The 14,337-nt window shown below is 50.8% G+C and overlaps 1 protein-coding gene across 4 annotated transcripts in view; it reads left to right on the forward strand.

Annotated features, from left to right (window-relative positions):
• STK32A (serine/threonine kinase 32A) overlaps positions 1–13,549 on the forward strand; it is a 91,639-nt gene extending 78,090 nt beyond the window's left edge. For all 4 annotated transcript variants that reach the window (XM_030573900.1, XM_030573899.1, XM_030573902.1 and 1 more), the window contains 3 exons: positions 6,264–6,392; positions 10,887–10,951; positions 12,097–13,549. In XM_030573900.1, the coding sequence (XP_030429760.1) occupies positions 6,264–6,392; positions 10,887–10,951; positions 12,097–12,190 (288 nt within the window). In that variant the 3' untranslated portion in view covers positions 12,191–13,549. The remainder of the gene's footprint in view (positions 1–6,263; positions 6,393–10,886; positions 10,952–12,096) is intronic.
• Positions 13,550–14,337: the final 788 nt, after the last annotated feature.

Below are 14,337 nucleotides of genomic sequence, written 5' to 3' on the forward strand. Positions count from 1 at the left end.
AAGGTGTGGACCGATGACCAGGTCGCTGCCCGACAGATTTCCTGGATGGGCACGCGGGCGAGGAAAGCCAGCGACGACGCCTGCGCCCTGGTAGAATGCGCAGTCACACGGCCCGTAGGGACATGGGCCAAGTCATAACAGGTCCTGATACAGGACGTAACCCAAGAGGATACCCTCTGGGAGGAGATAGGAAGCCCTTTCATACGATCTGCTACCGCCACGAAAAGCTGGGGGGATTTTCGGAAGGGCTTAGTCCTCTCTATGTAGAACGCGAGAGCCCTACGGACATCCAGCGAGTGGAGCTGCTGCTCCCTGCCTGAGGAGTGAGGTTTTGGGAAAAAAAACCGGAAGGAAAATCTCTTGGTTGACGTGGAAGGCTGAGACCACCTTGGGCAGAAAAGCAGGGTGTGGTCTCAGCTGCACCTTGTCCTTGTGGAAGACCGTATATGGGGGGTCTACCACAAGAGCTCGGAGCTCCGACACCCGTCTAGCTGAGGTGATAGCCACTAGAAAGGCAGTTTTCCAAGAGAGGTAGAGCAGGGAGCAAGTAGCTAACGGCTCAAAGGGGGCCCCCATGAGCCGGGACAACACCAGGTTAAGATCCCAGGTTGGAGCAGGGGGACGGACGTTAGGGAATAAACGTTCCAGCCCTTTCAGGAATCTCGACACCGTCGGGTGAGAAAAAACGGAGCGACCGTCCGCACCCGGGTGAAAGGTGGAGATAGCTGCTAGGTGGACTCGCAACGATGATAAGGCCAGACCTTGCCCTTTGAGGGACCAAACGTAGTCTAAGATTTCGGTTATCGAAACTTCCATAGGGCGGAGATTTCTCTCTACGCACCAACAGGAGAAGCGCTTCCATTTCGCCGAATATGTGGCTCTTGTGGACGGTTTCCTGCTGCTCAAGAGCACCTCTCTCACAGGCGTGGAGCAGCGCAGCTCGGAACCAGTCAGCCACGCAGGAGCCACGCCGCTAGGTGCAGCGACTGCAGATCTGGGTGACAGAGAGTCCCGTGGTCCTGGGTAATCAGGTCCGGATGAAGGGGCAGGGGAACTGGGTCGGCTATGGCCAAGTCCAGCAGCATGGTGTACCAGTGCTGCCTGGGCCATGCCGGGGCCACCATGATCACGAGAGCCCTGTCTCTGCGCACCTTCAGGAGGAGCTTGTGGACCAGAGGGAACGGGGGAAACGCATAGTACAGGTGGGTCGACCACTGGATGAGGAAGGCATCCGCTATCGACCCCGGCTCCCTGCCCTGAAAGGAGCAGAATGCTTGGCACTTCCTGTTCCCCTTGGACGCGAAGAGGTCTACCCGGGGATAACCCCACCTCCGGAAAATGGAGAGAGCGACGTCCGGGCGAAGGGACCACTCGTGTGACAGGAAGGATCTGCTCAATCGATCCGCCAGCGTGTTCCGTACTCCAGGGAGGAAGGAAGCCCTGAGGTGAATGGAGTGGGCTACGCAAAAGTCCCAGAGTCGTATCGCCTCGTGGCACAGGGAGGAGGACCTGGTGCCGCCCTGCTTGTTGATATAGTACATGGTCGTCGTGTTGTCCGTGAACACGGCGACACAACGACCCTGAAGCTGATGACAGAACGCTTGACAAGCAAGGCGGACCGCTCTCAACTCCCGCATGTTGATGTGTAGCCCCACCTCCTCCTGGGACCACAGGCCCTGTGTCCGCAGGGCCCCTAGGTGGGCCCCCCAGCCTAGATCTGAGGCATCCGTTGTCAGGGATACCGAGGGCTGAGAGGGGTGGAAGGGAAGACCCGCACATAATACGGACTGGTCTAACCATCAGGCGAGAGAATCTAAGACCTTCTGGGGGATTGTGACTAACATGTCTAACGGTTGCCTTGCCGGCCTGTAATGACTGATAAGCCACAGCTGGAGAGGCCTCATGTGGAGCCGAGCGTAGTCGGTCACAAAGGTGCACGCCGCCATGTGGCCTAACAGGGTTAGACATGTCCTCACTGACGTCAATGGGGCTGACCGCAAACGTTGAACGATCACCGCCATGGTCTGAAACCGTTGCAGAGGCAGGGAGGCCCTGCCCACAGTGGCGTCCAGGACGGCCCCGATAAATTCCACCTTCTGCGTGGGCCTCAGGGTGGACTTGTCTGTGTTTATCAAGAGGCCCAGACTTGCAAACATGCCGGTGATCACGCGGACATGGCTGTTGACTTGCTGTTCCGACGTGCCCCGAATCAACCAGTCGTCCAGATAAGGGAACACGTGGACACGGTTGCGCCGAAGATGCGCCACGACAACTGCCATGCATTTCGTAAACACCCTCGGGGCCGTGGACAGGCCGAATGGGAGGACTGCAAACTGATAATGAAGAGCCCCCACAACGAAGCGGAGAAAGCGTCTGTGGCGTGGCCAAATGGCAATGTGGAAATACGCGTCCTGCATGTCGAGGGCGGCGTACCAGTCTCCCGGATCCAGGGATGGAATAATGGTCCCCAGGGATACCATGCGGAACTTCAACTTCACGAGGTATTTGTTGAGTTCTCGCAGGTCGAGGATAGGCCTGAGGCCCCCCTTGGCCTTGGGGATCAGAAAGTAGCGGGAATAAAACCCCTTGCCTTTCTCGTTTTCCGGAACCGCCTCTATAGCTCCTTTGCTGAGGAGCGTCTGCACCTCCTGCCGAAGGAATTGCTCGTGAGAGGGGTCCCTGAAGAGGGACGAGGAAGGAGGGCGGGAAGGAGGAAATGAAACAAACTGCAGGCAGTATCCCGTCTGCACCATGCTTAAGACCCAGCGGTCCGATGTTATTTGGGACCACGCCGGGAGGAAAAACGAAAGGCGGTTGGAAAACGGGGGGGAAGGATCCATAGGGGAAACTGTTACCGCGCCCTCGGGCGCACCTTCAAAATGAAGGCTTAGGACCAGGCGGGGGTTTTGAGGAGCCTTGGTTCTGCCCCCCTTGGTTCCCCGACTGTCTGCGCCTTCCGTTCCTGCCGCGGCGCCTGTAAAGGTCCTGCCGCTGGCGGAACTGGGAAAACGGCCTACGTTGCTGCTGTTGTTGCGACCTAAAGGGTCTACGCTGCGTCACGGGGGTGTGCATCCCGAGGGACCGCATAATAACCCGGTTGTCTTTTAGACTCTTGAGTCTGGGGTCTGTCTTATCAGAAAACAGGCCCTGGCCTTCGAAAGGAAGGTCCTGTATGGTATGCTGGAGCTCCGGCGGAAGTCCGGAAACCTGCAGCCAGGAGATGCGACGCATCGTAACTCCTGACGCGAGGGTACGGGCAGCCGAGTCCGCAGCGTCCAAGGAGGCTTGTAAGGCCGTGCGTGCGACCTTCTTGCCTTCGTCCAGGATGGCCGTAAACTCTTGGCGAGCATCCTGTGGCAGCAGCTCCTTAAATTTGTCCACTGCCACCCAGGAATTAAAGGCATATCTGCTCAGCAGGGCCTGCTGGTTGGAGACCCTGAGCTGCAGCGCCCCAGCCGAATACACCTTACGGCCAAGGAGGTCCACCCGCCTGGCTTCTCTGGATTTGGGGGCTGGAGCCTCCTGGCCGTGATGCTCCCTATCGTTCACTGATTGCACCACCAGTGAACCCGGAGTCGGGTGTACATGGAGATATTCGTATCCCCTAGAAGGGGCCATGTACTTCCTCTCGACTCCTTTCGCTGTCGGAGGGATGGAGGCCGGGGACTGCCAGATGGTATTGGCGTTGGCCTGGATGGTCCGTATGAAGGGCAGGGCGACCCTGGTGGGAGCATCAGAAGAGAGGATGGTTACAATTGGATCCTCTATCTCCGAGACCTCCTCTGCCTGCAGACTCAGATTTTGAGCCAAGCGCCTGAGGAGGTCTTGGTGCGCCCTGAGATCCAGCGGGGGGGGACTGTTGGAGGAGGTACCCGCCACCGCCTCATCCGGGGAGGAGGAAGATGAGACCCCAGGCACGAGAGTGTCTAACTGAGGGTCTTCCTCAGCCCTCGCCTCTGCCTCCGGAGCCGCAGCGGAGTCCTGCTGCTTGGACCCTTCCTCCCCTTCCGGGGAGGGAGGGGGGCGAGACAACGAGGCTTCAGGGGCCCTACGCTCCGCAGTCGCCGGTCTAGCAGGGAGCTGCTGGGGGCCCTGGGCCTGATGGTATGCCCAGGGTGTCCAGAATCCCCACTGTTGTGGGCCTTGGTCCTGCAGCGGCGGATCACCGAACAGCGCCGCCTGCCTGTCGGTGCCCAGCGCATACCCGCTGTCCGTCTGGGAAGATACGGACGGCTGTCTCGAGGGCCATGGTGGGGCCGACCCTGGATGGTAAGGGTCTGCGCGGGTCGGCACGGAGGATCGTCTCGGTGCCGGGGACCGGTGCCGGGAGTCATATCGGTGCCGGGATCGGGATCGGGACCGGGATCTGTCACGGTGCCGGGATCCTGATCTGTACCGGGCGCCGCTTCGGTGCCGGGACCTGCCACCAGCTCGGTGCCGGGAGGTCGACCGGGACCTGCCACCAGCTCGGTGCCGGGAGGTCGACCGAGACCGGGACCTGCCACCAGCTCGGTGCCGGGAGGTCGACCGGTGCGGCGAGTAGCGTCGGGACCCGCTCCTGGAATCGTGGTGCCGGTGTCGACGACTGGAGCCTGACCGCGACCGTCTCGATGCCGACCGGTGCCGGGACTGCGAGCGGCGTCGGGATCTGGAGCGCCCAAGACGTCGGGACCTGGATCGTGAACGACTGTCTCTGGGCGGTGCCGATATCATGGGCTTGCCTCTGGACACGACCCGCACCGGAGGTACCGGGGGTGGCAGCCGAGTGGGCTCAGTCAGGGCAATAAGGTCCCGAGCCGAGGCGAAGGTCTCCGGTGTGGACGGGACCACTATCTCAACCCCAGATCTCATGGGGGAGCTCGGCGGTACCGGACTCAACGGACCCGCCGGGCCCGGAGTCAACGGTGCTGATGGTGCCGGCGGCGCCACGGCCGATGTCGAGGCCGGGCGCTCTAGCTGGGTCTTCCTGGCCGGAGTATCAGACTTCGACGGCCTTGGCTCTGACTCCAGTGCCGGAGAGGGTCGGTGCCGAGGAGTCTTCTCGGTGCCGGAGCGATCCGGTGCCGGTGCCAATACCACGGCCTGCGAAGCCGTCGGGTCAAGTGCCGCCTCCATTAGGAGAGTTCGGAGCCTTTGATCCCTCTCCTTCTTTGTCCTCGGCTTAAAGGCCTTACAGATGCGGCACTTGTCGGATCTGTGCGATTCCCCGAGGCACTTCAGGCACGCTTCGTGGGGATCGCTGGTAGGCATGGGCTTCTTGCAGGCCGCACACTGCTTGAAGCCCGGCGAAACAGGCATGAGCCTGGCGCCGGGTGCCGGGAAGGGCTAAGCCCCCGGCAAAGAACTACTTAGCAACTATTTAACTTAACTATCTGCTTAACAAACTAATTAACAACTATAATGGAACTAGAGATGAACGATAGATAAACGATAGAGAACTAGGAGAGCTAGGGACGTGGAGGACAGCTATGCCGCGCTCCACAGTTCCAACGACCGACACGGCGGTAAGAAGGAACTGAGGAGCGGGCGGGCCGGCAGGGATATATATTGGGCGCCATGGCGGCGCCACTCCAGGGGGCGACCTGCCGGCCCACTGGAGTTGCTAAGGTAAAAAGTTTCCGACGAACGTGCACGCGCGGTGCGCACACCTAACTGGAATGGATGTGAGCAATCACTCGAAGAAGAACCCTGTGTTTTCAAACCTGTGTGCAGAGAATTCCGCGCTTGTAACCAACCCTATAATAACAAACTAGCATGCCTATCCGCTGCGCTTATGAGCAATCCCACAGTAACAAACTGCTGTGAGCAACCGTGCTTGGGATCATTCTAGAATTTAAAAAAATGTGCACAGCCCCGAACTCTCAGATATGCGTTATGCATATGACTTGGTTCTAGCCACTTTAGAACAGCCACTTATCCTGACAAATGACCCTTGATAACAAACCAATGCATATATACCTAAGGAAGAAAATGACAATTCTGGAGAGGAATACTCTAGATTTCTCTTTGAAGCATCCAAGGAATCAGTATAAACAACAATGAATAAATGAGAAAGCAATTTTTAGAATGATGCACTGGACCTTGACAGTGTCCTTCTAACCGAGGGGGGTGATAAAATATGTACAAGTTTCAGCAGGAGCACTGGCTAGATTATTGTTACTGGTTTATTCATTAGCGAGTTATTTCCCAGGTTCTTTCCTGTTTGTAAGAGCCTCTTCAAGGCAGGGTGGATTTAGCTCAGGTGACCTTTCTCTCCCCTATAGAAAGGGAGACTGAATTGTGACCCAGCCTTCGAACTTGAAGAAATGATCCTGGAGTCCAAACCTCTTCATAAGAAAAAGAAGCGCTTAGCTAAGAAGGAGAAAGATACCAACAAAAGCTATTCCTCACAGGTGAGAGCGAAAGAGAGGCTGGTACCTACGGTCTTGGAAATCCCTTTCTTTGCACAAAAACCCGCTTGATATTTCATGGAGGCAGCAAAATGCAAACATGTAAATAGTCTGATTGTTGCTGTTGGGATGGCTTTGGTCACAAAACCTCTCTGTACTAGTGACAGAATATGCACCAGGGACAGCATGATTTGTAAAATGAACATTAACTTGTGCATAAATCTCTTTCCTAAATCTCTATCTTAGTTATGTAATTTTGATGTTTCATAACATAGATTTTGCATTTAATTTCCTTTTTAAAAAGTTGGGGGAGAGGAGGAATTGCCCGTGGTGGCTAATGTTGGGATTTAAACAGTCCCAGATGGCTTTGAATTTCAGGGAATGGAGTACTGGAAGGACTAGTTTCTGACTTTGCTGCTGCTAATGTTTTGCTGGAGATAATTTACTGCAAGACTGGGTCAGAGTGGTAGGAAATGGTGCCGCTCCAGTTTCTCACACCTGGGCACAAGTCAGGAAGGTGTTTTGCAAGCTTCTCCCAAGTAGCACTTCCAAGGTACCAGCAAACTCTTATGACTCCCCCACTATTCCAGACCCTGGCCTCTCTGCAGCCAACATGGCTCCATTATGCTAAGCATGCAACAGGATTTTCAATGTGGGCAAATCATCATTATGGGCTAGGATCAGACCACCCACAACCTCATTTTCAATTGTGATCAAACTAAACCAGACGTTGAGTCTATGTCTCCGGAAGTGGAAATCCAGTTTTTAAGGCACACAATGCACCACCCAGTTTATTTGTATTATAATTGGAGATATACCTATCTCCTAGAACTGGGAGAGACCTCAAAAGGTCATTGAGTCCAGCTTCCTGCCTTCACTAGCAGGACCAAGTACTGATTTTTGCCCCCTATTCCTAAGTGGCCTTCTCAAGGATTGAATTCACAACCCTGGGTTCAGAGGCCAATGCCCAAACCACTGAGCTGTCCCTCTTCCCTGATGCTGAAGGCCAATTTGGGGTAGGAGCCTGTCCTCCCTTTCAGTTCAGTCATCTAAAAGGTGAAGTGTTTCCAAGGCCATGTTTAGACTAGGAAAATCAGTTGTGTTTAAAACATGTTGGCAGGTCATGATAACATTAGGAGGGAGCCTAACAAAGTCCTAGAGTGAAATCCAGACCCCACTGAAGTCAATGTCAAAACTCCCATCAGCTTCTGTGTGGCTGGAATTTCTCCCCTGCATAGGTGCCATAGGGCTTTGTTAAAGCTGAAATCTCCCTCATCCCTCTTCTATGATAAAGATCCTCTAAGTAAATAGAATTGGATTTTTAAAAAATTAAGTTATTTTAAAGGTCAGCTGAATCTCTTAGCATCTTAAGTATTTTATCATTGGCTGGGATAAGAGCTCTTTCATTTACAAAACTGGTCCTTTTTATTACTCCATCAGTGGAAGCAAAAGCAGCCTGATCTCCCCCCCCCCCCCCCTTCTGAATCAGCTGTGCAGAATGAATGTTGCCAGCAGGTTGAGTGCAGCCAAGAGGCAGCAGAACCCTGTAGAATGTGTTGTGTTTTGAGAAAAACCTAGGAATTTGGAAAGTTTATTCCAACAACATGTTGTTTTTTAAGTAAAATTTCTCAAGAAACAAAATAAAACAGTGTTTTCTAAGGAAGCTGGTTTGACTGACAGACAACCCATGTCATTAAACATCAGTGGTCTCCCTGGATTTGATAGTAGGTCATGCTTTGGTCTTCACTGCACCCTTCCCATCTCTTCTCATCTCTGGCACCCATCTCTCTTTGCTGTCAGGACTCTCTGTCTGCTTCTCCTCTCTTTGCCTGCATATCACCTCCCTGCTATAAAAGGCCTTTCTTTCCTCCCTCCGAACCCGCTACTGGTTTCCTCCTTTTAAAGGTATAGGTTCCCCTGCGCACACTTTCCCTTGCTGTAGCCTCATTCTTTTAGTACCTTGAAAGGTAGAAGGTGTGAGGTGAAAGGGTCTGCAGCAATCATCTTCTTGGCTCCTGTTCCTTTTTGATGGTAGGACTCTTTGAGATCAGAGGTTGAGAAGGAATGTACTGTCTGGGCAGTTCTCTCAGAAGCATCTTTAAATAAATTTAGTTTATAGTAGTTGAAACCCTTGTGTGTAAGGTAAACGTTACAATATTCTCCATGTAGCTCGGGGTGAAAATAAAATTGAGCTCTTACTGGTACAGGCCTGGCTCTCCCCTCTCTCCTTCTCTCCCCCCAGAAGGGGCGGGCAGAGGGGGCGGAGGTGGGGGTCAGCGTTCCCCAGCCAGTCCATCTGCACTGCCTGGCCCACGCCCCCTGGGGCTCCAGCCACGAATTAAAGGGCCCGGAGCCCCATGCCCTTTTAAATCACCCGCCCCGGAGCAGCTTCTCCTTTTTGCCCCTCTTCCACCCAGGCTGGGGGGGGGAGGGGGACAAAAGGCAAAAGTCAGTGGTACGGGCCTGTACTGGCAGCCATATTTTTCCAGTACGCTGTACCTGCCTGTATTGCCTTACTTTCACCCCTGATGTAGACCATGGCTATAGGATTTTCCAGGGCATTTTATGTCTGCTTACTGGTTTTCTTCGTGCATTTAGGTCAGGAGTTTACTGACACTAGTTTTCTCAGGGAGACCCTCAGGGTTAAGTTCATTCTCAGCAGGCAGTGACAAAATCCGAGATATCTCTACTGTTCAAATCACTACCACTTTGTGTGTGTGAATGATGGCTCTGAGGACTGCAGCTGTATGAAGGAAGCAACAGCCGATCATAATGCTCAGAGGAAATTAAAAGTGAAACGCAAAGTTATGAATTCTGGGGGTTGCATTAAACCGGAGCCTGTGTCATACATAGCAAGGAGAGGTGCACTGTTGCTCACGGCTTCAGGGAGTGCTGGAGCTGTGTCTCTTTAAGGAATCGTTTCAGTGTCTGACTTGTACAAATGGTTCAAAGAAGGCATTCGTCACTTTTTTCCTTTTACCCTGCGCCGGTGACTGGAATGCAGGTGGTGTCAGGTGACCTAGTGAAACGCTGTCTCTGAGGTGAATGCAGCAGCCAAACTGCAGAGCTATCAGAACCGATCTTGCCAGTCAGAGTTAGGGCTCATGAATGTTTTATTGGCCTTCAGGCAGGCTTTTTCCCCCCCCCTTGTTGTTTCTAGTCTGTGTGTGGCTGCTGATAGACAGTGATAGACTGGCGTAGGTGTGACACTGATCCTGGACTGAGGCTTGCCCACCTCTTCCATCAAGCTTCACTGAGCCCAAATGAGGCAGGCTCTCGACAGAACTCGTCACCTGGCCACAGCAGAAGGAAATCTGGCTTTCCATACTAACGCTTTGCCATCCATCCTAGGTGCCGAAAGCACTTGATCGCATTAATGAAACCTCCCAGCACACCTGGGGAGTGGGTATCATTCTCCCCACTTTACAGATGGGGAAATCACAAGCCAGAGCTAGGAACAGAACTGTTTTGAAACAAGGCCTGCACATAACTAACTGCATGAATCTATTTCCATTGCTCCTTGTCCCTCACCTGCTGCTTGTAGCTCTCACATGTTGTGCCCTGCCGACCCTTAAGCTGTCAGCACTTCAGGGCAGGGAAAAATGTCTCTGTGTATTTTGTAAGGTGCCTAATGCCCTGTGATTAAATGGCAATCACAATAATGCAAGCCCTCTAATTCTGTGCTTTAGACGCAAGACTGCTCCTCCTTCCACCTCTCTTTATCTAATGAAAGAGGAGAGAGAATAAGGTAGGGCTTTCTATACATTTTCAGCTCCCACTCCGCAAATTCTCTCTTTCAGATGAGAGGTAAAACGGAGGCCTCGGTCGCTTATCATTATGAAAGATACCAATGGCACATTTGAGACTTGGGGAAATTCTAGTTCGGGGATTTAATCTTCTGCCAACTTCAAATGCCTCCTGTAAAATCAACTGCTGAAATAATTCTTCCCAATTTCCTGGCCAAAGCTGTTGTGTGGTTTCGCTTGTACAGTTCAATCATGCATCTTATTTCCCTTCCCTAAAAGTGTGTGGGAGGTATTTCAGAAATGGATGGAGGGTTCCCACTATACATTCTGTAAGGCACTTTGGGTTTACCACAGCATTAACTCAAGCAATTTACACTTAACTAACTTTTATATTTGCCTAGCACGAGTGAGAAGAGGCAGCCTGCACAATAATTCTCAAGTTGTAATACCCTGCATCCACATGTTTGCTGCTCTCACTCGTATGTGGTGCTAAAACTTCTGGGTCACATCCCATGCTTTGTATAGCTGTGGTAAACTGAGTTCTTCTATGAATCCTTTCTCAAAATTGGAGACCTTCTGTGATGGAATAAGCACTGTTGAATATACTACATTGCCCTGATTGCCATTCTTCTACTTGTAAGGGTAACCCCATTTATGCCTAATGGATGGGAACACCTCAGATACTGTCCTGTGTCAGTTGTGAACTCTAACTGTCCTCACCTCTGTTTTTTTTCCTATTTCAACATGGAAGGGCTGCCGTCTTCAGAAGCACCTGGAGTCACTGCAAAGAGACTTCATTGTTTTCAACAGAGAAAAGTAAGTAGTGATTTAGGAGAAGTGGACCACTCTGACAGGATTTTCAGTGTGTTGGTAAGACTATCAGCCCGACTAGCTCTCCATCGGCCCAAACCTCTATAGGGGTCTATTATAATTTTTAAAAAACAGTTGAAATAGCAGTGGAGAGGAGCAGATGTTAGTGAATGTTGTTTAATCCAGGATCTGAAGGGGAACAGAGTGGCATTTTTACTCAAGAGATAAAGGGTAAGGCCCACAGTACTGAACTGGAACCCATACTGCCTTAAATTCCTAATGAATTGTCCTTGATTGCATGGGATGTTCCCTGATGTTTTTAATGGAATTTATTCTGCAGCCATTTATGTTGAATCATACAAACATCTCCAAACAGGGGACAGGCTGAGGAGGAGAGAACCAGTAATTCAATAAAAGAAAACCAAATACCCAGAAGTGTGCTCCAGCTTCATAAACCCGAGTGGAGACTGCCTCAAAACACTCAGAACCACTCATCATCTGCTCCAGAGCTGAATCTAGAGCCTAGTTAGTATATTTTAAGTGAACAAGAAGTGAAGTTGGAATAAATTCCATTGAAGTGCACTGAACATTAGATGAAATTAACATACCAATCCTATGATATTCCATGCAAATTCATATGATTTTAAGAGTACATGCCTGTAACACTTGCTCATACAGGTAGAACCCATGAAAATCGGAGTCTACTTCTGTAAGTAAGTATTGTTCATGTGAGCAAGGATTGCTGGAGTGGGCCCAAAGTTTGTAATTATCCCCCTGAAGTAGAGCCTCCTTTTGGGGGGACGAAGAGAGCGCTAACTGTGAAATTGCCAGACTTGGCCCATCCAGGAACAGGGGAGAGAATATGTTAGGGTGTACTCAGAAAATAGGTGGGGAAGAGTGCTCATAAGGGTGTGCTCAAGACAAGGGCTCAGCAAGCATGGCTGTTGCACTGTGCTAGCAGAGATAATGTAGTTAGCTGAAATGCTGTAGCACTCACTAGAGGAGAAATCTGCTGAAATCAAGCTTGTGTATGGGTTAAGAATTGACTGATAAAATACACACCGAGCTGGCAGTGAAACAGGCATAGCTGCCTCATGCTGGCTTTCTCCCTGGGGTTTTCACTCTTCATTTATTTATTTATTTATTTTAAGGATGAGGAGACACCACAATGAAATCCAAGAGAATATAACACTGGCACAAACCAAAGACCCAGAAGAAGAAGACAGCCAGAACAACAACCTTTGAGCTCACTTAGCCTCTGCCCTGGTGTGTTCCCCAAGGGTTCGTTGCACACCTACACATTCATGAAGCTTGGTGAATAGAATTATCCACTGATAAAAGGACAATGCACATACCCCAGCACAGGGCGTCTAAGCCATAAATTTATGCACCTTTCTTTTCCTCCCTCTACCTTAAGTCAGGTGGATACAGGGGGCCAGGGAGAGGTCTTTAGGACTGCCCCTGCAAATAACCTGCCAAAATAAACAAGAGTCAGATCCTCCTCTGCCAGAGATGGTTGCAGGAATTTGACCAAAAGATGTGGCCCCTTTTTCAGAAGAGACCCTGAATGCAGGAAGGAGGAGCTTATCCTTGTGGGGCAGGATGCCTGCTGGCACAATATTTGGGTATTGCCTAGTGTAAATCTGGGCTAGGGATCAGTTGATTGCCAGTGGAAAGCAACAGAAGGGTATTTAATGCATAATTAGGTCTGTCACATAGAATGAATATTAGAGATGAGCCGGCAGCAGAATCACAAACCTAAACTCTTTGGAAGTGTAGATTTTGACATGAGCCTCATAGCTTAGACTCACCTCTAATTGTTAGAAGCAGAAGGGGCTGCTCTCAGCTGCCAGGCAGATCTTTGTTTCCAGCAGGGTCTCTTTCTAATATTTCTTTAATCTGTGGTAGGGAAATGATCTAGTTCCTCAATATGGGGAAAAGGCAATAATGGTTTCTTATGTTTGTTTTGCAGTCTCTGAGTGATGAAATTCCCTAGCTTCCCTGACCTTATGCTACTGGGTAGGGCTGGCTCAGCAATGGCTAAGAACATGAGAACAATGGTGACTGGTAGGGAAACCTACTTGTTTGGGTCAGAAGAGGTAGTAGCTCTGTATTGCTGGATAACATGCTAGGGTGGATGCTTCACTAGCACATACTACAGACTAAGTTCACCACTGACATAAGCAGATGAAATTCCGTTGAGTCCAATGGGGTCGTGGCCCCTTACACCAGAGGTAAATTTTGGTTATGCATCTTTAAGTGTGATAGAACATCAACTTTGTAGTCTCAATGTCCCTTTCACTAAGGTGTTAGACATGAACGTTATGGACCAAATTCAGCCCTGGTCTAAGCAGCCACAATACCCAGTGGTAACTGCACCAGCTTACACCAAGGCTGAGACTGGCCAAAGCACCTGGTTTATAGTAATACTGTGAATGATGCTATCTTTGTAAAGCATTAGGACCCTGAGTTCTCACCTTCTTGTTTTGCTTCTGTCTTACTTTCACTGTGTTAAACTGTCTCCCATCTGCCCAAAGCTGTTCTTTGTATCCCCCTGCGACTTCCTTTCTCTCCCTGTCTGAATAAAAACAAGGTATGAGACTCCTTCCCAGACAATCAAAAGCCAGTGTTGTTTCTGAGGTCACTTGTATTTCAAGCCAAAGTGTGAGTTTCCCAGTTGGCTCAGAACAGTGGAATCGCCTTGACTTTTATTTTAAATGTGCTTTTCTCCTTTGCAAAGCTATTTTAAAAATTCTTCCGAGAACAGCATCTGCATACTGCAACCTTGAAGTAGGCCTTGGTTCCATTCGCTGATACATTCAGAAAACTCAGGGAAAGAGCCATCCTTGCTTTCCACGTTTAGACCACCTGGGGCAGGATGGATGCCTTCTTACAGATGCAAACAATTTATTAGTATTATGAGTAAGCCATTCTGTTGATTAAACAATGGCTATGTTGTTTGGTTTTGGAGGATGCAGTTTATCCTTATGCATTAGCAAGCAGCTGCTCCAAGGAGTGCTCAGAGGCCTCTCTCCAGGCCCTGTGAGCATGCTTGAAGCTGAGTTGACGTAGCTGTCAACAGAGTGAGCGAATAGAAAACGTTAGTCTCTTGAAATAAAATAGTCCCAGGTAGGTGGCAGTGATTCAGCTCTGTTTTGCTTTGAGGATCAGCAAAGGATTAGAAGCCAGTAGCTCACTGAGGCTGCAGCATGGCTCTGTGAATAGACTACTTTGTCAGATACATTTCATGCACAGCTCTCCCATAGCAGCAACTTGGGGGGCGGGGGGCTGCTGGGCCCTAGGGAGAGTGATCTGTGTATGCAGCACTAGAAGTAGCAGCAGTTATGGCACCAGTGCACAATCTCTTTCTGAGGTTGGACCTCCAAACCCAA

This window comes from Gopherus evgoodei, chromosome 8 (assembly GCF_007399415.2).
Source record: "Gopherus evgoodei ecotype Sinaloan lineage chromosome 8, rGopEvg1_v1.p, whole genome shotgun sequence".
NCBI classification, from domain to species: domain Eukaryota; kingdom Metazoa; phylum Chordata; order Testudines; family Testudinidae; genus Gopherus; species Gopherus evgoodei.